This window comes from Cordyceps javanica, chromosome 1, assembly GCF_051103115.1.
Source record: "Cordyceps javanica chromosome 1, complete sequence".
In the NCBI taxonomy this organism is placed as follows: domain Eukaryota; kingdom Fungi; phylum Ascomycota; class Sordariomycetes; order Hypocreales; family Cordycipitaceae; genus Cordyceps; species Cordyceps javanica.
The window spans coordinates 1,892,425-1,915,643 of NC_139295.1; the positions used below are offsets into that span (position 1 = coordinate 1,892,425).

Here is a 23,219-nt window from a genome sequence, read left to right on the forward strand (position 1 = left end):
AAAATGATGCTTGCTATATACACCCGCGCTATGGCGGTATTTGTCTTTTGTCGTCTTCTGATGTGAGGATCGTGCTGGCTAGCGACGTATCTGCTGTATTAGGCTTCTCGGGCACCCGACTAGAATCACGATCAAGCTGCCTTCCTTCATTGGACGCTCTCGACCCGACCTCTACCAGTTCAGTTGCGTTGACGGCACCGTTTTCTGCCTCTGATTCTGCAGCGATTTCCTTCTGCCTCTGTCTCCACCTGATAGCGAACATGATGCCAATGGAGATTAATAGGAAGCCGGTCGTGCAGAGCGCGAGTATCAACTGGCCGGGATGTGAATGCAGTTTTCGGTTGATGTGATCTATTGACCATGGGTAGCAGTCCGATTTGACAATGACAAACACACCCAAGCCCATGTACAGGAAGGGGATGAACTTTTCGGCGTATTTTTGTGCTACCATCAGGATGTGTCTCTGCTTCATGATGAGCCAGGCTGCCAAGCACCACACTCCGACACCGATGTAGAAGACGACGACGTAAACTGCGATTTCTGCGCCGCGGGTTTGAGAGAAGAGTGGGATATAGGTGCCAATATTGTCGCCACCGTTGATGAGAGTAATGGTGGCGACTTTGAGGATGATTTTGATGCGCGTCGCGTGTGTCATTTGCAAGTGCTCGTCTTGGTGTTGTTCGTCGTCGTCGTCGCCGCCGCCGCGCGACAGAATGACGTCCAGCAAAGCCCAGAATCCGAGCAGCATGGGCAGAAAGCCGAGGAAGCCGATGGGCTCGGACGGCAGAGCGAGTGAGATGCCAAAACCAATCATGCTGATGACGGTGATGGCCGTGAAGCCGACATACTGGCCGATGGTGATGTTGAGGGGCGACATGCGCTTGTTGGTGGCCGACTCGGCGAAGAAGGTGACGAGGACGAAGATGTCGTCAATGTTGGTGGCGGCAAAGGCGCCGCACGCCGTGCCAATGGCCTCACCGAGATGCATGGCCAAACAGGCACGGGCGTTGCAGAACGCGAGCTGCACAAGACGGACGCAAAAGTGGTTGATGGTGGTTTTAAGCTGTGGTCGGGTGAGAGCCCAACAAGGGGCGGGTGATCAAGAAAGCAAGCATGGTGGCTTAGCTTTTCCTTGGTGGCTTAGCGAAAGCCGCTAACTGGGTGATGGCGAGGGCAAATGTTTGTGTCACTGAGCCGCGGGCTGTCGCAGTTCATAATAAGGCGATGCTGCAGGTTCGAAAACGACTTTGTGATGACTGCCAAGCAAGTCAGTTGCAGCTCGATCTTGACGAATCCCATGATGGACCGAGCGAGCTCATTGCCTTGACTCTCTGCCCTGGCTCACGCTTCTCGGCAGCCCCGCCAGCGCCGCAGCGCCCTGCTAGGTGTGGGCGGTACGGGCGCGCCCAAGAAGCTCGTTCAGAACCAGCGAATAAGCCTGACCCATTAAGGCAGCGCTGCAAGGTTCTACGGCGACACGAAATGTTGCAGGTAACATCCTGAGGCGTGTTTTATTAATGGCTCTGTGTCAAGTTGCTGGATGGGTTTTATTCAAAGTGGGTGGCAAATGGTCATATTCCAGCCCAGGGACCCGCCACTAGTAAATAATTAAGCCGAGATTTTAATTCCTGAAATCGCGACGAGATGCGGTAGATCTCCGAAGGAACGGGCCGAACTCCTCAACGACGAGCTAGTTCTCGAACCAGTGGATGGATGGCCCTTTATTAATAAACAACAAGACCCGATCACTGTATTCCCGTGTCGCGTCTATTTCTGCCTTGTCCCAGTCAATCGCATATCAATAAAATGTTTTGTATTCATCCGTTCGCCTAGCTGTCAACATCGCGGTCACATCGCACCTCAGGCTTCATCAGGGTGGACGAAGAAAGCAACGCCAATGATGGTATATCTAATCAGTTGTCAGTATGCATGTAAAATCAGTCGTCATCCGGTCGGTGTAGTACTCACGTAGCAATTAGCAGCATACCCTCGAAGTAGTTCGTCTTTCCTCCGCGAACCAAGCAGCTGACTACCAGAGTCGACATGGTGAGAACAATGGTTTCGAATGTGTCAAACTGCAGCGACATATCTCTCCCTATGATCCAACCAACAATGACCAGGAAAGGGGTGACGAACAGCGAGATCTGAAGCGTCGCGCCGACAATGACGGAAATGGCCAGGTTGATCCGACCAGACTGCGACCATTGCACAGTTCCCACAAAGCAGCCTGCATTGCCCACGATTGGAACGATGATGAGACCGATAAAGCTGCGGCTTACACCCAGGGCTTCGATCACACCGTCGATGCTGTTGACGAGGGCATCTGAGCTTTGGCCAATTCCGAGAGTGGCGAGAACGAGTATCACGCAGCTGGAAACTGCGTGCAGCTTCTTTCCGTCATCGCTCTCTTCCTCGGCGAAAAGCTCCGCGTGCGTAACGGACTGAAAGTAGACGTATAATACATAGAAGATGAGAAGGATGACGGATGTGCTACGTGAGAGTGTCAAGATGTAATCAGCAGGGCCGCCGTCCGTGCTCTCCGTCAGGAGGTCACCGGCGCGAAGTGCAGAGGGGAGAATGAGAGATGTGCATGAAATCACCATGAGCGATGTGAGGATACCCGCCACATCGACGTTGATGTGAACTGTTTGCTTGTCTTGGCCTGCAAGATAAAAGGCCGAGCCCAAGATCTAGAGAAGGGGCTCAGCATTGATGAAGCAGTTTATAGCGTACCGAGCAACATACCAGTAGAATCGAGGATAGAATGCTTCCTATCATGCTCGACTGCACAATGCCGATTTCTCCCTCCTTTAGAGCACTGATGCCAACCTAGGAACATCATGGTAAGCGATGACGTGCGCAAGCCACCGCATCAGGTACTACCTACAATCATCTCTACTGCGTTGCCGAACGTTGCATTAATCAAACCTCCCGCGACGGAACCGACAATGGCTGCGAGCTGCTCGGTTGAAAAGGTGAGGATGGAGGCGAGGGGCAGCATGGCGAGGAAGTTGAGCAAGAAAATAGCCCATCCGGGAAACCCCCAGTCGGCGCCATAGAGCCCAAGCGGCAAGCAGATGAGCAGAACATTCGTTATGCTGCACTTGATGGTGGCCTTGGTGGCGTAAACCAGCTCATCTTTGATGGCGGTGACGATGTTCGTCGGCCTACGGTGGTCTGGGTCTGCTAGTAGTGGCGTGGTATCCACGGCCTCCTCCGAGATGCGATGATGGGAATCCATGGCGGCTGGCGCTGCTTGGTCGAGATTCGTCCGAGTTGGCGATCGACCGACAGTGATGCCAAGGAGCGAATAGCATCGGACGCTAGATGGACAGAAACAAAAATGCAGTCAGGACAGCTGTGGGATCGTTGTGGGATGAAACCCGCACGTCCCATCGGCCAACAAGGCGCAGCAGCAAGGCAAGGCTTTGCCCGTTTGTTACTAATAAGCTGACAGCGCTTTTCCTGTCCCCAACCTATAATTACCCCACAGCACCACTTCAAATCGCTACCAGTCAAACAGTAAACCAGTACGAGGACCTACCTAATATTTCGCGACCCGCCGCACGGCCTGCCATATTCACGTCGGCAGCTCTCTTGCACCAACTTTTGGGGCAGAATTCATCGCGTGCCAAGCGTCTAGCGGACTCCAAGCTCAACCAGGTCGCTGGTCATCACGCGGCCTCCTCGACAGCCTCTTGCAACATGGGTTCTACCAACGCCGCCTTTCGCCAGCGTCACAACCAAGCAATGTCCACATCATCAGCCGCGTCTTCCCTTTCTCCCTCACGCCAGCCCCCTTCTTCCGACGCGCTTTCGGATCCTGTGCTGGACTCGAGGCCCACTGATGACGACGACGACGCTGCTGATCGTGATGCGCGCAGAGGCAGCGGGCAGACGCCCGGGCTGCGCCGTACGGACACCTTTGGGCAGCTTGCCGCAATTCTGAGGGACGACTACATTGGCGAGAGCAAACCGCTACTGCTCGCTGTTCCAGTGGCGATTGCGCTGTCGCTGATACCTCATATGCCTCCGTCCTTGGTTTTTCTTCTCAACGGCGCGGCCCTGGTCCCCCTAGCGGCGCTAAACATCCTCACCGTCCTAACCATGACAAAAAACGCTCGAGTTTGGGGCGGCCTCTTCCGTGCAGTTGGAGGAAATTCTTCGGAATTCATTGTAAGTGTAGAATGGTGGCGGCCAATATTGGCGTCACTTGATCAACCGCCTCTGGGCGCTGCCATCTAATTAATTTTCACGACCATGATAGATTGGCGCTGTGGCTTTAGCGTATGGCGAGAGTGCTCTAGTCCAACAAATGATGATTGGCATCATACTCAATTATGCGCTTCTTGTAAGTGGCCACCTGGAGTCGAAAGACCAAGCAGAAACAAAATGCTGATAAATATGACAGGTTCTGGGCGGCAGCTTCCTCCATGCAAGCTACGGCAAAAAGGATGCCGTCTTCAGCAAGACCAGAACTAGCATCATGTCCTCACTGGTCATGGTGACATCTTTCTGCCTGGTTATTCCTACAGTCATGTCCCTGACAACCGGTGCTGAAGGAATCGATTCTCCGGAAGCCATTGACCGTGGTATTCTCAATCTCTCACACATGACTGCCTCCGCTCTCGTGCTTCTCTTCTTTACCTATCTCTCTTTCCGCTTCGTCACTCACGGCCAGTTCTTCCCTGTCAACCCTGGCGCTGTCCAGTTCAACCCCGACAGCAGAACAAACACACGGCTTGATTCAAAGGCACAACGAAGTGCTGTTGGACCTTCTGCGCTGAGCGTCAGCCTGCTTGGCAGCTTGTTCTGCACAGTCGTCTGTGCAGTGTTTTTGCTGCGCAGCATGGACGGAGCTGCAGAGAGCCTGCACATGACAAAAACTTTCATCGCATTTGTTGTCTTGCCTCTTCTTGTCAGCTCTGCGAAATCCGTCAGCATTGTCCGCCACGCACGACCCGAGGAAGCTGGCGGCACATATATGAGCTGCCTAGACTTTGCCATCCGTTCTGTCATGACCAACGTCCTCGATACGCTGCTATTCAATATTCCACTTCTTGTCTTCCTTGGCTGGGCGCTGAAACAGCCAATGGTGCTCGTTTTTGGACTCTTTGATGCCGTTGTCTTTATTCTTTCCGTCACCATCATGACGTTCCTTATTCGATACGGCAAGACTACATACTTTGAGAGTTGCATGCTTATGGGAACGTACGTATTGCTCTGCCATGCCTTTTTATCGTTTCAACTGGCATTGTCTAACCTCGTCATCTAGATACCTGTCCATGGCCATTGTATTTTTTGTCCGACCCGACTTTGCGCACGGTAGTCGACCGACACCAGAATTTACCCCGCACAGCCCGCCTCAAGCCAGCGCTCTGTAATTTAGTGAAAAGGCTCAACAAAATAGGCAGTCGCAATGATTGCATATCTAGATAGATGGGATAAATCAATCAGCATTCGGATCGCGTGATTCTAGAACTGGAGTCGGAAACTCACACGCAAAGAAACATCATGCCGTGAAGGTATGTGTATGTCCGATCCTGTAGAACTTGGTTCACCAGCACAATGGCAAATAGCAAGACGCAAGTTTGCGACATCTCAAAGTACAAGTCCATCTTTCTGCCAATGAACCAGCCTAGGATGACGAGCGCAGGCAGTACAAAGAGTGCAATCTGCAAGATGCTGCCCACAATCACGGCAATGGCGAAGTCAATCTTTTGCTTCTCCGCTGCGGCCAGCACCTGCGTCATCTCAGAGGCATTGCTCGCCAGTGGAATAATGACCAAGGCGATAAACGTCTGGCTCACGCCGAATGCCTTGACAGTGTCGTTGAGTCTCAGCATAATATTGTACGTGCAGCCGGCGATGATGAGAGAGCTCAAGACCAGTTTGAGTATCACGATTGAAATGTCTTGCATGGAAGGGACGCCGTCTTGGTCCGCGCCGCTCTCGCAGTCCCGCGCAGCGACGTCCTGAGACGGCTGCGAGGTGGGGATGAGGTCATCGCTGACATCGGAGCCATCGTCGTCTTCCGGCTCGTCGAACAGCGAACGGTGCGTCTTGTGCTGGAAATAGAGATACGCCACATAGATGAGCAGCAGGACGACGCTGGTCGCGCGGCTAAACGACACGATGCGCTGCTTCATGCCCGAGCCCTTGCTGTCCGAGTTGGGGATGGCGGCGTAGAGGGCGGTGGGGAGGACCATGGCCATGGAGGCCACGAGCATCAGGGAAGACAGCGAGTCGACGAGAGCCGAGTTGACCACGATGACGCCCTTGGAGCGAGCGCCGACGATGATGCATATCCCCTGCACGAGCAGAATGTCGTTGAGGATGCTGCCCATCATGGCCGATTGCGCGGCGCTCACATTGTTCTGCGAGATGGCGAGCAGGCCGACCTGGATTGGGAACAGTTAGCCATCCATTAGCGCTGAAAGAAAAGCAGACCGTTTAGACACTGACAATCAACTCAACCGTGTTACCGAGCGACGCATTCACCAGCCCGCCGAGCAGGCCGCCCCAACGTTCGCTGAGCGTGTCCGACGCATCTGAAATGAGCCCCGATAGCGGGATGATGGCGAGAAAGTTGTAGAGGAAGACGGCAATCGGGTTCCACGAGTACGCTGACGCGAGGAAGCCGAGGGGCGCGCACACCAGCAGCAGGTTGAGGCTGAGGTATCTGCGCACATGGCGCAGCAGATTTAATCCACGCAGCATTCTCACTCTCTCTTTTCCGCTCTCTCTCTCTTTCTCTCTCGGGCCTTTTGGTTGCGCGAGAGAGGCTAAAAGCTAAGTAGCCTGACAGCGGTTCTCGGTCAGCAAAGAACCTCAGCCTACCGTAATATGACCAAGAAGCAGCGGGGACCCCAGGGAGGGGCGGTAATAATGAATAAATAAATAACCCGCTCGGCTCCTCCCGCGAAACACTAACAAGCCCGGGGGAGGAGGTTGGAAGAAAGGGGCGAGGGGCTACGGAAAACGATCCGGGCAAGTTGCTTGGCAGCTATTTGTAGCGTAGAAAGATTACCAGAGCTGTCATGTCAATGGCGCTCCATGACGCTGATCAGATGGCGGAGAGAGACAGTGAGGCAGTGCAAAAACTCTGGTGACAGGGGTCACCACAAGGCTGCTAATTCAGCCGGCTGAATGCGTGGCTAAGGGTACCAAGATTGCTAACACTTTCAGAATGATCAAATACGTAGTCTATGCGTTTCTATACAGTCTATCCAAAAATACAGCCTGGGTTTCCTCGTACAAAGTCGGCCATTTTCACCACCATTGTTTCGCGACTCGCTGCACTCTCCTCAAATCCTCACGAGTCCTCAGTATCCGAGCTGCGCCAGCTTCGCACGACTTCTTTAACCGTGTCCACGTCCACGAGGAAGAACCCCAGCGTGATGAGCATCAGCGGAAGCGAAGCGGCGAAGAAAATCCACAGAGAAATGGTGCCGGTCCCCAGCTCCTTGAAATTCATGCCGAAGAAGCCGGCCGTGAAGCTGAACGGCAGGTACACAAACGCCACCAGCGTGAGCTTCGTAACGATGCGGGCCTGCTGCATGGCGCGCTGCGACTCCAGGAGCATGCTGCTGTTGCTAATCACCGTCATCTCCTGCGTGCAGCGGCCGTGCAGCTGCTGCGCCCGCCCGCGCAGGTCCCGGAAGAGGCCGCGGACTTCGGCGACCGCCTGGTCCGTTGCGGCTTTCTGCTCCGGCGTCACGGTCGCGCCGGGGCGTCGGTCAGCGTGCGTCGTGCGGAGCGACTGCTTCGACAGCTGAAACATCTCCTCGGCCGCTTGGATCTGGTCCTCCAGGACGTCACGAAAATGGAGCAGGTTGTTCAGCGTCGGGCTCTCTCTGCTCTGCGAGAAACGGTCCGTCTCCGCCCTGACTTTGCCCTCGATGAGGTTGAGCAGTTGGTTCTGCGAAAAGGCGGCGAGCCGGAATACGTCCTCTAGGACGTGGAAACGGTTGTGACTCGCGAGGCACCAGGCGAGGTTGCGGCCGTAGCCTTCCGGAAAGACGGCTAGACTCTGCGCGTTCCTTGGACCTTCGCTTGCCGACTCACTTTTATTCAAGCCGGGAGACTTCAAGGCATATTTCGGTCGGTATTGCATAATGGGAAGCCACATGATATTCGGATTATACATGTTGCTTGCCCAAGGGAGCTTTGGGCCGTTTGCCAAATCATCTCCTGCATCGGTACAGGCAATGGCTATCACAGTCAGCGACCAGATACGCATTTTCAGCGGCACAAAGATGCATACCCATCCAAGTCTTCCCAATCTCAAAGATGGAAATGTCCATCTCTTGCTCTATTACACAATGCCGCTCATCCAACGCATGGAAGTTTCTCACGATGGAGCTTCCTGTAGCCAAGGACACACAATCAAACAATTGTCTCTTGTAGCTCTCAAAGTCCCGACTTGCTTCCGCTCGCATCGCATCGACAACGTGTTGGGGACAGTGGTAATAGTCAGTTTTTGATCCAATGGTGTAGAATCGAAACCGAAAAATATTGCTCATCGCGGACGGCGCGCTGTCAAAGTAGTAGTCGCCGCCGGGGCTTTCCCGGTATCGTAGGAACCAGCGAAAGAGCTCCGGATCGACGTAGCAAAAAGCTCCGATACTTCGCACCCAACCGGGCGAAAGATGTCCTCGCAGGAAGAGCACCTGCGGCTGCGATGCTTCGATATTGCCCCGCAGGGCCTCGATGCACGATTCGGGATCCGCGAACCGCTCAAAGCGCCCACTGTGCGCGCCGTTCTCGGAAGCCGATGATTTGTCGTGTGGTAAGGCATCCTCGGACTGGCTGCGTCGGCAAGGACTTGTAAGCCAGGCGAATGCTGTCGATCCGGAGCCGGCAGTCAACGACGTGCTGAGCTCTGACCGCGCATTGATGAACCGGCTCAGGCTCTGGTATATTTCTCCAGGATACAGTGTGCCGCCAGGGGATTGTTTGGCATGATACAGGATCGCCTTTCTATATTCGTCATCGGTGCCTATCTCTGCGTTAAAAGTAAGTCAGGCGCAAACGTGTGGCGTGACTTACATTTGGGTGTGAACGTCAACGGTCGCCTGTCCGACAGAGTTTGGCGGCGGGAGGTTGCTCTCGAATTCATGCTATTAGATATATCTGTCAACGCACCTAATAAATGTACATGTTATTGCTCAAAACCCCCTATTTGACACATCTGCTATTATTTCAATGTGCAGACGCCTTTTATGTCCACGTATGAGCTAGGTGGCTGTGCAGTGCATTTTCAGCTACTACCCGGCGAGACATACCATTTTCAACGACAGGCTCAAAACCCAAGAACTTCTCAAGCTAGTCAGTCTAAATTGTGGTTGCCTGTGTGGCTTGACGACGTAATGTGACACTGCAAGTTTACGGCCCAGCTGCTGAAGAAGGCTGTGGCTGTCCATCAGCTAACTAGGTAATTGGCAGGGAACAAGGCAGATGACTGGCTGCATACCTCGTCTGCATTATGGCCGCACAAATCCCTGAAACATGCGACGCCTTTTCTCCTCTACCCCGCTCGTGTACGTTTGCAAACTGGTCCTGGCTGAAATCGCACCGAGATACCAGAGCGATTGCTGCCGAATCGACTTGGGGGACCAGCGGGCATTTTGATCATTCTTACGCCAGCATACAGCCAACCGAGAGATCGGTCTGCAGTCATCGCCTAGTATCCTCTCCTCTCAGGTTCTAGCGTAGCGATAACTCTTCTTTGCCGCACCAACTTGGCGTAGTAGCATGACGGAGACCACCATGAATCCCCGAACCACTATAAGTGGTGGGCTGCTTCAAATCGGCGTCGGCGTCAAGACTGGAACTGTGTATGTAGAAAAAGATTCTCCAAGATATCCGTTTATTTCTGACTCATCATAGGATAGTCGCAGTTGGGGGCGTGGGGACAACACCTCCAGAACATTGGACAAATTCTCTTGGAGATCAGTGGCTTCGCACTCTAGATCCAAACTATGCCCCGGATGTTTCAGTATTGTCATTTCCTAACAAGCTGGCTGCCAGCGGTGTGCTCTCCCATCAAGATACAGAAGATCAAGGATATTCTCTGCTCCATGAGCTCAGACGCCTAGCCGGTGACAAAACGGTACGCTGTGAATTAGAGAGTCCGTGACACCGCTAACACTTGCAGTTGGAAAAATGCCCAATCGTCTTAGTCGCGCACAGCTTAGGTGGTCTAATCATTAAGAGGGTATTATGCTCATTCAAGCTTTGTGTATAGTATGATTAACTCTGGCGCCACAGGCTCTCTGGCTCGCCAAACGAGACGCAATCTCTAAACCGCCCTACTCAAATGTCATCCGAAGGATCGCATGCATCACATTAATGGGCTGCCCACACTCGGTATCAAAGAACCCAGAGGATTGGTCTGCAGTTGAGACAATCCTCCAAAAATTTACCAAAGGAAGAAAACTTTCGCAGGAGCAACAGTGCATCAGTAGTCTGGCAGAAGACTGCGAGGGGTTCCAAAATATCCTGCGTGACAGTGACATTCAACTGTTGACAATTTGTGAAACCAAGGGTACAAGCAAGCAAATAATGGGAAAGAAGATGATTGTGAGTCCTTCCGGGCTACCGCGCTCACCGATTGAAAGCCCTGACAGTGATTGATACAGTTTGTAGATCGGGCACTGGCGACGATTAGTCATGCCTGTGAAACAGTCATTGAGGAGAATGCCAACCACAGGGACCTGTGCCTCATGTCTGGTGGTAAATCGTCTCTTTCCACTGCATTCGAGATTCTCCACATGGCTATTGATAACACCAAGAGATCCCTGGGAAGGGCGTCCCCAACAGGTGAGCGAGCTTGGTACTTTCGCGATCACAACCATTCATTGTGTTTTAGCTGCCAAACCCTCAGTTTTTGGCCACTCTACGGTGCTGGACGAGAACAGTGACGACGAACATACGGAATACGTTGTAGTCAGCTCCGACGCAGGTAGGTCGCCTACCTTCTCCTTGAGCACTTCATGTACTGATCGGCTGGTTCTAGATGTTGCACCTCCCTGCGATGCCAACGCGCCGGTCGTTACGTCTCCCGACGCCATGAGTTCGACCAACAAGGCATCCTGGACCAAGCTAGCCACAACAGGCAGCGACAAAATCCATGCAGATCTCGTCGCAGCGCTCAAAGATTTTACTATCGAGCAGCGTGACCCCACCTTGCCCTGTCGATATACTCCTTACCCGCGGGATCCTGTCTTTTCTGGGCGCGAGGACATATTAATGAGCATTCGCCATGCACTAACTACCTCAGTACAAGAAAGCTCGGGTGACAGTGAGAGCAGCTTGAGCGAAGTTGCCATTCCCTTGCATGTATACTCACTTTGCGGTCCAGGTGGGATGGGAAAGACATCGATTGCCAACGAGTTCGTCCACAAGCACGGGAAAGAATTCGATGCCGTTCTCTGGGTAGCGGCTGACCAGGAATCCAAGCTATTTGACAGTTTCAGAGAAATCAGCCTAAAGTTGGGCATTGTTGCAGAGGGCGATGGGAAAGATCTACCAGCAATACGCGAAACACTCCTTGCGTGGCTAGCAAACCCTCTAAAATCTTATCAGCACATGGATCATGTAAAACCCGAGAGAGCGACCTGGCTTATGGTCTTCGACAATGTTGATCGGGCAGATACGCTGGAAGAGTTCTGGCCGAAGGAGTCTGCAGGATCTGTGCTAGTTACCTGCCGTGACCCTCTGGTCAAGAGCTCCATCCATTTACGGAACTCTGGAATCGTTGTGCCTGAGCTGTCCCGTGAAGAAGGCGTTGAACTGCTTCTACGCCTGACGGGGCGTGAAAGTGACAGCGATGATGTGGAACATGCTCCGGAAATTGTGCAGGCTCTCGGCAAATATCCGCTCGCGATTGCGCAGATGTCCGGCGTGATTATGGCTAGAGACATGAGCTTCAGCGAATTTCTGACCTTGTACTCGGAAGAAACGGAACGGCGAGAGATTATCGATACTTCGGAGGGCCAGTCTGCCTCGCTGCGCAGGTACAACCAGACGTTGAGTACTGTGTGGGCGCTGAATGACCTGAAAGAAGGAAGGGCTTTGCTAGAAGTCATTTCGTTTCTAGACCCGGACAGCATTCCCGAATCTCTTTTAGAGAAGAATCCTGCGTGCGCTGACTGGGAGCGCTACCCGCAGACCTCAGGCCAGTACTCCAAAGCACGTGCCGAGCTGATTTCCAGGTCTCTTATTTATCGAAATAGAGATAAAAAGACACTGCGTGTCCACAGACTGATACAAGATACAATGAGAACACAAATGACGAATGAGACATTCAATGAAGTATATAGCAGGGTTATCGACATGCTTCGCACGAGATGGCCAAGAGTATTGCATGGCTTTGGAAACGTCCAAACGTTCTGGAAGCAAAACTCCGAGCTATGGGCCCACTGCTTATCTGCATTCAAGTATAACGAGAGGTTCGATACGAAAACGGCCGATTTAGACTTGCGTGTCAAGTGGATGAACTTTACTCTGGATACTTTGATGTGCGTTACCATGCTTTGGGGCCACCTAGCGGCAACTGACATCTGTCCAGGTTCTGTGCAGCTGATTCTCGATTCTCTGCGGGGCCTGAGATTCTTTCATTTTTCAGCTTCGTGAGAAGCAGCGCCAAAGAAAGAAACCCAAGTGTTGAGCTGCAGCTCGTTGACGCTTCGTTTCACTTTCATCGAGGCGAACTGGAGATGCATATCAACAACCACCAGCGCCCGTACGTAGACCTTGGCCTTTGCATCAAGCAGCTGGAAAGCCTTCTGGACGAAGATGCCAAAAGGTCAGATTCGTATTTCGGCGTGGCCATCAATGAGTTCGGCTGCGCTTGTATGATGATTTGGAAAGAGGAAGAAGCTTTGCGCGAGTTTGAAAGGTCCTACGCCGTTTTAAAGAATCTACATCGACCCACAAGGCAAGAGACAACAATGGCCCAGATCAATATGGCATTTGTGTATGACAGGTTGGGTCACCACGAAAAAGCAGCTCAAATGTTTGAGCAGGCTTTGGCAGAGCGTATTGAGGAGCTAGGCGAAGACGACCATTCTTCGTTTGTGTGAGTGCATCCGACTGATCGGCGTGTTCAATAGCTAAATGTATAGGAACGGAAAACTATTCCTCGGATGGGGCAATGCGTTGGCGTCCCAGGGCCGGCTGGACGAGAGCTTCAAGCTACACGTCCGATGTCTCGAACACTACAAACGATCGGTAGGCAACCTCCACCACCGCACCGGGGATGGCTGCGTCAAAGCCGCGGACCACTTTGCGCGAACCGGCGATGGCCCAACAGCAATGTAAGTACATATTTTTGGCATATACTCGAACCACTTTCTCATCTCTTCGTGTTTTTGTAGTGCTCTGTTGGATCAAGCTTTGAAAATTTTCTACCTGGACTCCTATCATACTTCAGAGGCCGCCCGTGCGCACTACAAAAAGGGCCGCATCTTTCAACGCACCGGGCAGGAAGAAGACTCCGTCGCCGAGTTTGACAAAGCTCTAAGCATTTACAACAGTATGGTCCCGGTAAAGGACCGTGCGGAGAAAATCGAAGATTTGGATGACGAAGATTTCGATCATTGGATCATGTTTTGGTCCCGATGAAAACTGGATGGGGCGTTCAGGGACTTTGAGTTATTACCAGATTGTGTTGGCCAAGTCAAATTCCCTACGTTTTGAAAGTGTTTCTCATGCTCTGTGCTTGAATGTTAGGTTTGGATAATAAATGACGTGTATGTTCAAATTTATTCGAGTACTCCACTCATGAAACCTCTTACTCGGCATCAATATCGATAACTCGTATTAGTAGAGTAGGGTCGAATCCTTGTTCTAGTTCGTTTGAACCTCGTTACGACACAACCCTCGTTCTCTTCGACTGGTACTTAACCTAACAACAGAACTAAACCATTTGGGCAATTGGCATGAAGGAGGCCCCCAAATAAACGCGACCGTTGAAGCTAATACTGGTAAGGGTACATTCAGCCTTGTGGCCCTTGACGGAGTGGGGTTGCCTATAGACTCGCACAGCTTCCTCAGTCATCACTCGCTCAGGAATATAGCACACGAAGAATGTCTTGGTGGATGTAATCAGCTAGGAACGGCGGTTGACGAGAATACAAGACGCGATGTACATGTAGATTGCTCACTCTCGCGTCGAGGTTGTCGAGCGCGCGTCGTGCCCAGTCCTCGTAGAGTGGAATGACGTTGTATAGGTCTTCTACCGGGGCTCGCGTGACGAGGCTAATTCTCTTTCGCGGCATGTGCCATGGTCAGAGATGCGAGAACCACGGTAGGGTAAGCCAACGACGTGGTTCGGGGCGCCGGTGATGCATTATACACGCATGCGTACGAGACTGAGCGCCGAGGCAAGGAAATCCGATTACGGAATTGCAAATTACAAACTGTCGCGGCCCGGATTGTTCGAGTGAAACTGCAAGATGACCAGCAGATTATATCTGCTTTACCGTCGATATGAGCTGTTTGAGCGCAATCATGGCCACTACTGTGTACTCGGCAATTCGGCGCGTCTTCACTCCCATCTACACCCAACATCAAAGCGATTGACAGACGTATGTGTGCTTGCTTAGAGGAGCATGGCCTGACGTCATTTTGATATTGTATGCTCATTACTTTATGCGTATTCCAATGACAATCGTTGTTTCGAGGTCAAGCCCCAGATGCAAATGCGCCCCGCCGTCTCTCACCTCCTACGTCTCCTTCTCCTTCTTACATCCAGGCACCGTCGACCTGGTATACGCTACCACTGACGAATGTGCTCTCCGGGCCGAGCAGGAAGCAAATCACATTTGCCGTTTCTTCGGCCGTCCCCTGACGCTGAAAGGCCGTGGGCTCGTCAAACGGCGCGTCGTCGGGGCGCCGGTTGAAGTCCCAGTTCTTCTGCATCAGCGGCGTGTAGATGGCGCCCGGCGCGACGCTGTTGACGCGGATCTCGCGGTCGCCGTTTTCGAGCGCGGCAGCCTTGGTGAGGCCGACGATGCCGTGTTTGCTGGCGTCGTACGCAGCGTGCTTTGCGAATCCTAAACTCTCCATCAGTCAGCTAAGCCAAGCCAAGCCACCACAGGTTTTCGAGGAAGGGTTAGAGGCACACACCCTTGAGCCCGTGAATCGACGACACGTTGACGATGGAGCCGCCGTGCTCGATGTTCCTCAGCTGCGCTCGCATGCAGTACATGGTCCCCGTCAGGTTCACCGCGATGATCTTGTCCCAGTCCTCGTCCTCCAGCTCCGCCACCGTGGCGATGCCGTGGCACTTGCCAATGATGCCCGCCACGTTGGCCGCGCCGTCGAGCCGTCCGTGCCTGGCCACGATGCCCGCGATCCAGGAGTCGACCTGCGCGCGCTTCGACACGTCCACGCGCTCGACGTCACACTGCCGGCCCTCGTCGGCAAAGTATGTGGCGGCGGACTTGATGGCATCAGAGTCGACGTCTGCGACGCACACCGTGGCGCCGCGCTGGGCGAGGATCTTGGCCGTCGCGAAGCCGATGCCGCTGGCGCCGCCGGTGACGGCAAAGACACGACCGCGTAGCGGCTCGTGCTGGCCCGTGGTCTGATGGTGGGCTGGCTGTGATTTGACCTGCGCCATGGCCGTGGCCGTGGCCGGGGCCGGGGCCGGGGCCGGGGCTGTGGTGGTGGTGGTGGAGGAGGGGGCGAACACGGGCGCCGTGGACGAGGAATCCGACGAGTCGCGCGTCTCCTTTGGTCCCGTCGTCAACGGCGTCTTGGCTCGGGCCCAAGAGTGTCGGATTTTGGCCAGCGCAGAGGGCATACTAGAAAGCTTCCGGAACAGAGAGGATCGGCAGAAGCGGGAGCGGTGACAATAGAGAGGTTCGATCTTTCTTTTTATGACAAGGCCAAGACACGACGAGCGCACAGTAACAAGCTCAATTTTCAAAGGGGCGGGTTTGAGCAAAATCAAGAATAAGGGAGGAAAAGATGTTGCATCTCAAAGGAGACTGAGAACGGGGGGTAAATACATATTATGAACCGTCGCCGTCGCACATCGATAGGGTCTCAGATTAAGCCGATGGTAGCTCGCGGAGCCTCACACGGCCTTTTTTTTCTGACCGTTGGGGCATTGTGGTGCAAAAGAATAGGACACTAGCACCCTGTAATTGAGTCCCGTAAGGGAATAAACCAAGCCTTTGGGAGGCTCCCTTTGCTCGTTTATTAGCTTGCCGCATATTTGAAATCCCGGCGGGAGCTTGTGCTCGGGAGAGGGAGCTTTGGTGGGGGTTGAAGGTTGCAAGGGAAAAAGGTTGTCCCCACGATGAGTTATGGAAACTTGATTTTAGCCGACGGGACAATCTTCGCGGAGAAAGGAGAAACTACTTACTATTATTACTTTGTTCTAAACCAAGCCAATCAACGCTAGCCAGTTACGTTGTTTCCGGTCTTCCGTTCCGGGACTGAATTGCCGATGGAATAATGCGCATCAGCCGCCTAGTACTGGACGTGGCCATTAACCCAAAAGCACTACTGATAGTTATAAACTTCAGTATATATGAAACACATCACATTTTGTCTTTTGGTGTGTGTGTGTGTGCTTGTGTGGCAAGTAATGGACGCAACAGGCCGGCGTGTCCATAGCAATTGCATCCTAAGTACCATCCATATCCGGCCCGGTCATTTGCGGCCTCTGTATTGCGTGCTCTATTTTAGCCGCGTTGATCTTTGCCATTCTCTGTACATGTCTGTATTTTTTTTACAAATGCACCCTGTGCGCTACTTGGGCATGTGGATATCTTCGGGCAGTAGGGAGCACCATGGAAGAAATGAGTGCTCGCATCACGACCGCGGAAAGGGCGGCACCCCTCCAGAATGGAAAAAGGAAAAAAAGAAAGCAAGAAAATCGAGGAGACGAGACATCTTGCGACGGCCTTTTTTTTGCATTTGTGAACAGCTCCTCTTCGGTAATTGTGGCGCCGAGGCGCGAGAGCTCGACTGCTCGGCCTTTGTCCACCCGGTAAACACCGGTGTCTTGGCACACCTTTGCCCTCAATCTGCCCAGTATCCCAGTGCCCCCAGTTTGTCTTTATCGACATGACTCAAAACGGAAATGCAACCATGGGGTAAAAGATTACCCAATAAACCGCAAATCGTATTCGAGGCATACGGGCTCGCGACGTCGCCAGAAACAGCACAGCCTTGCCCCGTGTCACGGTTTGCAAATGCAGGCTCGAGACCTGTTGAGAAGAAAGGGAGGTCAGCTGAGATGAAAAGCAGACATGCTCAACTGGCCTGACTTTTTTCGGGACGTGGTGTATGGGAAAGCGTGTGCCGTTCGAGATGAACGACAGCGAACCTATGATACCATGTTGCTACTGGGCCCTCTCCCCCTTGGTGCTCGACACAATTGCAAACACGGCTGAGGCATCAACTTGGCTCACCAAGTATCGTCTCGTAATTCATCAATGCAAGTCCACGTGGCGACGATCAGAGAGCACACGGGCAGCTCCATAATGCACAAATAGCAGAGCAATGCATTGCGGCTCACCCATGTCGTCTCCCTGTGACAGAAAAGGGTGTAAAGGGGAAAAAAAAAACATATCCGTCGTATGTTTTCGAGGCCGCTCGAGTTTACGATACTCTCAAGCGCACAGGCAAGGCTTTCCTTGCACTGCGCAAATGAGATCTAGGACGGCCAGGTTTCTGCGTTTAAAGTCGAGGAGTCGAGGTGCACTGACCCTGGAGGGGTCGTAAGCGAGCTATTCCACGACGCAATGCTTCTTCATTTTTTGGGCAAAAAAAAAGTTCAAAGGGAATATTGGCGTCAATGTTGGCGGCGCTAGAAGCGGAGGACCGGAAGGAGCGGAATTCCCAATACCGCGCCGTGTTCCTTCGGGGTCTCCTCTCTGCTCTGTAGTCCCGGCCGAATGACCACAACACTGAGGACTCCGAAACATGGCCAGGATGACAAGGGCGTCGAGATGTATCCAACGCGAACAAATCTGGGTTGCGACTTTGCCAACCCAAATGTTGCATGATTCTGAGACGCACTGGTCATGGTCCGTCTACTACACAGTACTGAGTAAGTAGTGAGTGGGTGGAACTCGCCAAGAAGAAGAGTTGGAGTGGGAATCTTGGCTTCCAGATTTAGAAATGCTCAGGGATGCTGATGCAAGCGAATGCACAACACTGGTTCAATGCGCTGTCCCATGTGCCCATACCCGCGCAGTCATCAGAAGCGATGCCCATGACAACTCTCTGCCCGTCGCCTACATTAGCAGCATTTACAAGCGCCGATTTTTTTTTTATTTTTTTTTTTTTTTTTGCAACACGACCTGGAAGCTCTACGTGCGTCAAAAAGCTTTTCACACTTGTACACCTCGCACCCGAAAGTAGCAAAGAGGTTGGCTATCTCGGACTTGTAGGAGCTAGCGAAAGTGTAACCTAGCAAACCAAATTGTCTGGTGAAATGTGAGCCAAACACAAAAAGTCCAACCCTGACAGCTCATAGAGATGTCCGATTTGTTTAGTGTCATGTATTGCATGCACGTTTTTGAGGCCAATCAGTACAAATTCCTTGGTACAGTATAGACAGCTGCAGGTGGCCAGACAACGGTACGATCAATGCCATTGTGAATGCCGGGTGAATGGGCTCCTGGTACTAGACGTGCGTTCCTTTTCCCCGATTTATGACCATATCAAGTCAAAATATATGCATCCCTCTCGGCGCCACACCGAGTCACTGCCTCGCAGGATATTCTCATGGTACATGCAATGTGTGTCTGGCAGGTCTCACTGAAAAGAATGCCAGTCTAGATGATAATCCTCGCACAGTACTCGCATATTATATTCGTTGGTCTGCTTCTTTATTTTGGCTTTAGCCTAGGGAAGGACCATCTTCTACACTTTACTTCACCGACATTATCACTGCCAATCATGTGCCGCGATGCAACCGGCATCCAAGAATATGCTTGCCCGCGGCTGGCTGAAGTCATAGCTATCTAAACGCAATCCAAGCACCATAGGCTACAAAGGCAGGTCGTATTCAGGCTGGTAACCACATTGCGTGATGTTTGAAAGAGAATATCTGCGACTGCACGCACAGCTTCTGCTTGGACGGTAGGCGAAAGCCACTGAACCTTGGGGCATACTCTCAATGCCGTCACCGCATTAGACCATCACGTACCCGCATCTGGTAAGTACATGTCACTCTTATACCGACTCACTGGCCTATGCTTGCTGTTGGGCGGCTCTTTCAGACGTACGCATCAGCTGTAAGCGTTGCAAGGTCCTGAGACTCTCGAAAAACTCGTTTCGCATGGCGTGTGTGGAATCCAAGTCATGGAGGCCATGTGTCTGAAAACACATTACTCCTCCGAAACAAGCCAAGAAGACTACTACATCCATCATGCTGGTACTCAGAGCTTTCACTCGTTACGTCACCGACCCCAATGAAGGGCTACGAGGGCACCAAAGTGACATATCTGACTGCTCCGGATGCAGTGTTTGCCAGACTAGCCCCGAGTAACGTGTCATTAGTTTTGTGTTAACAGGTAAATCTACCTTTTTGAATCATGGAAATTTGGGGAATAAAAAAAAGTGAGGGTGATGGACCAAGAGTTGTTGGGAGGATCTCCCGACACAGCCAGGATGGTGGAGTACCAGACTAGAACTCAAGAACAGGAATGCACGCAGGATTTAGCCTTTTAACCACGAATTCACTGCCATTGCGCCCAATTAGCAAAGGAGAGAGAAGAATGAAATATTTGTAACGCGACCGGCGAGAAGCACACTGTGGCTGCCTCACAGATTATTGGTAGTTGGTGGGCGCTCTCGAGCATGTGATGATGCACTCGGAACACCAAGGCTGATTCAACTACTTGTAATTTGGACACAAGATAAGAAAGCGCCGAGTGTCTCACATTCGTAATGCGTCTTTTGATCTGTCCTCGTCCCAACTCTGGAGGAGCCAGGCGACTGGTCACTATGGTGCGCACGCAGGCCTCCCACAGAGCGGCGCGCGACGCCAAAACCAAACAACATCCGAGCAGGATTGATCATCAGGCGACGCGACGCAAATCATTTCTGACAGGTGCATCGACGTATCATGGCGCACGAATGATAATGCCTCAATGCACAGTTACTGTCAAGGTCGCGGAGCAAAGTGGTTGGTGGCACATCTATTCGCTTTTGTGCTTCCCCCCAAAGAGCCTATTTTTCCCGAGTCAGCTTGGCACTCGCCATCGGGACGACGTGTCTGCAGCCACCTTGACATGCACACACGAACGTGCACGCCTTGGGACGCATCCGAAAGAACAGTAGACGTAGACTATGCGAAGAAGGATAGTGCATTGTTTCGCCCCTGGCCCCGTAAGCGTGTCTCTGGTCTCTGAGACTCTCTCTGTCTTTCATCCCCGCAATATTCTTGCCGGAAGCGATTAGAGAGTTGCAGACTTTGGCGCCGACTGCTTAGTAGCCTTTTGCCCGTATCGGCTAGTTGGTTGGATTCGATAAAGGTCGATTATTAGTGCGTCGATTGCACTTGTTTGTTTTGTAATCTGTCAGCAATGCAGAATCGTTGGTTGGTTGTGAATCTGCCAACTCGTCTCGCAGTTTTGCCCACATGCATCACTTGCGTCCAAGTTCTATGGGGTTCTCGTCAACCACGAGTCAGCTCGCCAGCAACCAATCGCCGGGGGGGGGCTGTTGAGCAGTTTCCTGGGCGTCGTGATACATTGCGAAGCAGCGCATAGCTGGGGGACAGTTGGTTGCAAAAGCTAATTGGTAGCTAGCGTTATCTCGACATATGTGCTCTTGGGTCTGCCGCGAGCGCAGCCACAACAATCGCACTAAGTTTTGGGGCTCGACTTTGTTCGATCGTCGTCGCCAAGGCACCAGGTCTCACTGGTAAACTCGTTCGCTCTCTCCCTCGCACACCACAGAAGTCGTTCCGTCCGAGTGTCAGTACACGGCCAGGGTTGGGCACTGACACACAAAACACATCATTTCCCGTCCTGGCCGGGATCTGCAGTCTGCGATAACGTCATGTTTCAAGCTTAAATTTTTGTTAAAAAAAAAGCATCTTGGCTGTAACCCCAAGACAAATCAGCGACTTTTGGTCAGTACCCAGTACCACGTCTGTTTTAGCCGTCGTTTCAAACCGTTTTCTGCTCCGTTCAAAAGGGCTATTGATCAAGGACGGCGTCACACAGATCATGCGGCTGTCGCTGTCGTTACACAGAGACAGGGCTCGGGGGGGGATGGCTGCGGCTGCGGGCGACGATTTGCGCCTTGGGGTGTGTGGTCGTGGTCATGGTCGGGGTCGGGGTCATGATCGTGGTCGTGGCGGCGGGTCACCTTTTCGCTGGTTGGCGCTCTTGGCAGCAAGGCGCAGCAGCCGCACCGCCAGGCTCCCGTCTCCCCCCCACGAGCCACCCTTTCGGCTTCTTTTGGCAGCAAATCTCGCCGTGCGGGCGATCTGCCAAGCGCCGCCCACTGGATACACCTCTTCTCACGCCACCCGTGTACACACGGCTGGGTTGGTTGGTTGGATCTGCGCATCGCCGCCGTAGGCTGAGATTTGACTCCATCCCGTTCTGACTCCATCCCGCTCCAGCCCGCCAAGCCGGGTTCTGAAATGCCCTGTGGGTGCCGCCGTTTTCGGCATTTGTTCTCTCCTTCGCTCCATGGCTTTGGAGTCCCTCTTCTTCCTCTTCTTCTTCTTCTTCTTCTTCTTTCGCTAGCCGTTGCAGCTCCGGTTCCGGTCTACACCGACAACACACTATATCTTGCAGGCGGGAGGGGCGGGAGGACAAGGGTGTTGGAGCCGTCAAACGCTGCCCTAAATGGCATGAGATAAGCTTAATCTTCTTCTTGTAGCGGTGGAGATGAGAGAGAGAGAGGTGTACGCGCAACACTCGAGCCGGCACCAACGCAATGTCTCAGCACATGTGCGAGGGTGGAATACCATGCGGCAGTCTTGGCATTGGGCACATAAACCCTCTGTATCCCCTGTTTGGGCGTCGCAAAAGTTATCAAGCTGTTTGATAACAAACTAGATTCTTGGATGCCAGGGGTTTATAATACCAACACGACCTGTCTTTCAATCCTATCCAGACAATTATCTCAGTGGCGTGGTTATATCCATCTATCAATTTCGATACAGTTCCCAGATACCGGCCAAAGCGTTGGCTGTCGGTCGCTCACAGACACATCATGAACGCTGTTGGCCCCAACTCACCCAAGTGCCTGCAGTATGCCCAGTTTGCATCACATCTCGTACGGTGGCAGTTCAAGGTCATATACTGGACACTCTTCGTCACAAACCTACTGCTTTTGTTCTTTGGTTCATTCGCCTATATAAAGTGAGGAGGCCCCTCCTGTCCATGATACAACTTACGCTGACCTACCAACCCCCAGAGCCCAGGATGCCTTGTCAAAATATTCAGACTACCCCGGGAAGCTACGCAAACGACTTCGACTATGCATCGGCATATGCACTGGCTGCGTTCTCGTTTCGGCAGTCATCGTCATAATGGAAGCCTACGCATTGCTGGCTTTACAGTTTTGCGACGGCGAGGATCTCATGTCCTTGTATTGGTCGACGTGGACCATGATCCAGATCGGGTCACTGATTGCCGTCATCGGCGTCATCCTAGCCATGATTCACACGCTCCGCAATAAGCGTCATCCGTGAGTACTCTTCCTCTGGCCCAGCACCGGGACGCCGCTGACAGCTGGTAGGCCATGGGCGCTGGCGCTTGGCACACCCGTGCTTGTCATCGCAGGGCTGCTGCACATGTGCTTCTACAGCACAAAAGCACGGTTGAGAAGACTGTCCAGAAAATCATCCACGGAGGCTGAAACGGAGCCTCCAATGAGCAGAGTGTACGTAACAAATGCGCAGTTGGTGAACCAAGTGCTAATTGAGACAGCAACACCATCGGCCCCAGTTCCCGCCATTCAGTCGACGAAACCATAAGAGGAGAGTTTATTGGATTCACAGTAGAGGGTGGGCCAATTGTGCGATTTACGAATGTCGATGGCATTGACATCCCCGCTGGAGGTGAACTATTAGGTCGCTCCCTAGATGATGATAGCGTGTTGGTCTCTTATCAAAGAGATTCCATTCGCTTTCTGACAGAGGAACGTGACACTCCAGAAATGTCAAAGGCAACGAGCTGCAGCCCAGAGAAACCATGAAAATAGATGTATAAAAAGCCATC

At 52.6% G+C, this 23,219-nt stretch overlaps 8 protein-coding genes across 8 annotated transcripts; 3 read left to right on the forward strand and 5 right to left on the reverse strand.

Annotated features, from left to right (window-relative positions):
• Positions 1 to 28: 28 nt before the first annotated feature.
• Positions 29 to 988, reverse strand: V2A60_000594 (cadmium resistance transporter-domain-containing protein; the record flags this gene model as incomplete). The annotated part of the gene is made up of 1 exon (XM_083251963.1): positions 29 to 988. The coding sequence occupies one exon, from the start codon at positions 986 to 988 to the stop codon at positions 29 to 31; it is 960 nt and encodes a 319-aa protein (XP_083108089.1).
• An 872-nt stretch (positions 989 to 1,860) lies between these two features.
• Positions 1,861 to 3,241, reverse strand: V2A60_000595 (uncharacterized protein; the record flags this gene model as incomplete). The annotated part of the gene is made up of 4 exons (XM_083251964.1): positions 1,861 to 1,909; positions 1,969 to 2,690; positions 2,746 to 2,829; positions 2,888 to 3,241. 4 exons carry the CDS (start codon positions 3,239 to 3,241, stop codon positions 1,861 to 1,863), a joined length of 1,209 nt encoding a protein of 402 aa, XP_083108090.1.
• A 464-nt stretch (positions 3,242 to 3,705) lies between these two features.
• V2A60_000596 (uncharacterized protein) lies at positions 3,706 to 5,384 on the forward strand (the record flags this gene model as incomplete). Its single annotated transcript, XM_083251965.1, has 4 exons — positions 3,706 to 4,176; positions 4,268 to 4,351; positions 4,412 to 5,211; positions 5,276 to 5,384. 4 exons carry the CDS (start codon positions 3,706 to 3,708, stop codon positions 5,382 to 5,384), a joined length of 1,464 nt encoding a protein of 487 aa, XP_083108091.1.
• A 111-nt stretch (positions 5,385 to 5,495) lies between these two features.
• On the reverse strand, positions 5,496 to 6,720 carry V2A60_000597 (uncharacterized protein; the record flags this gene model as incomplete). Its single annotated transcript, XM_083251966.1, has 2 exons — positions 5,496 to 6,401; positions 6,466 to 6,720. 2 exons carry the CDS (start codon positions 6,718 to 6,720, stop codon positions 5,496 to 5,498), a joined length of 1,161 nt encoding a protein of 386 aa, XP_083108092.1.
• Positions 6,721 to 7,315: 595 nt separating this feature from the next.
• On the reverse strand, positions 7,316 to 9,121 carry V2A60_000598 (uncharacterized protein; the record flags this gene model as incomplete). Its single annotated transcript, XM_083251967.1, has 3 exons — positions 7,316 to 8,214; positions 8,267 to 9,001; positions 9,052 to 9,121. 3 exons carry the CDS (start codon positions 9,119 to 9,121, stop codon positions 7,316 to 7,318), a joined length of 1,704 nt encoding a protein of 567 aa, XP_083108093.1.
• Positions 9,122 to 9,771: 650 nt separating this feature from the next.
• On the forward strand, positions 9,772 to 13,629 carry V2A60_000599 (uncharacterized protein; the record flags this gene model as incomplete). The annotated part of the gene is made up of 11 exons (XM_083251968.1): positions 9,772 to 9,839; positions 9,892 to 10,114; positions 10,160 to 10,219; positions 10,273 to 10,584; positions 10,644 to 10,824; positions 10,889 to 10,966; positions 11,021 to 11,305; positions 11,366 to 12,524; positions 12,575 to 13,084; positions 13,131 to 13,322; positions 13,383 to 13,629. The coding sequence occupies 11 exons, from the start codon at positions 9,772 to 9,774 to the stop codon at positions 13,627 to 13,629; spliced, it is 3,315 nt and encodes a 1,104-aa protein (XP_083108094.1).
• A 1,122-nt stretch (positions 13,630 to 14,751) lies between these two features.
• V2A60_000600 (short chain dehydrogenase/ reductase) lies at positions 14,752 to 15,814 on the reverse strand (the record flags this gene model as incomplete). Its single annotated transcript, XM_083251969.1, has 2 exons — positions 14,752 to 15,062; positions 15,136 to 15,814. 2 exons carry the CDS (start codon positions 15,812 to 15,814, stop codon positions 14,752 to 14,754), a joined length of 990 nt encoding a protein of 329 aa, XP_083108095.1.
• A 6,395-nt stretch (positions 15,815 to 22,209) lies between these two features.
• On the forward strand, positions 22,210 to 23,210 carry V2A60_000601 (uncharacterized protein; the record flags this gene model as incomplete). The annotated part of the gene is made up of 5 exons (XM_083251970.1): positions 22,210 to 22,358; positions 22,414 to 22,686; positions 22,738 to 22,881; positions 22,929 to 23,096; positions 23,156 to 23,210. 5 exons carry the CDS (start codon positions 22,210 to 22,212, stop codon positions 23,208 to 23,210), a joined length of 789 nt encoding a protein of 262 aa, XP_083108096.1.
• Between the last annotated feature and the right edge of the window lie 9 nt (positions 23,211 to 23,219).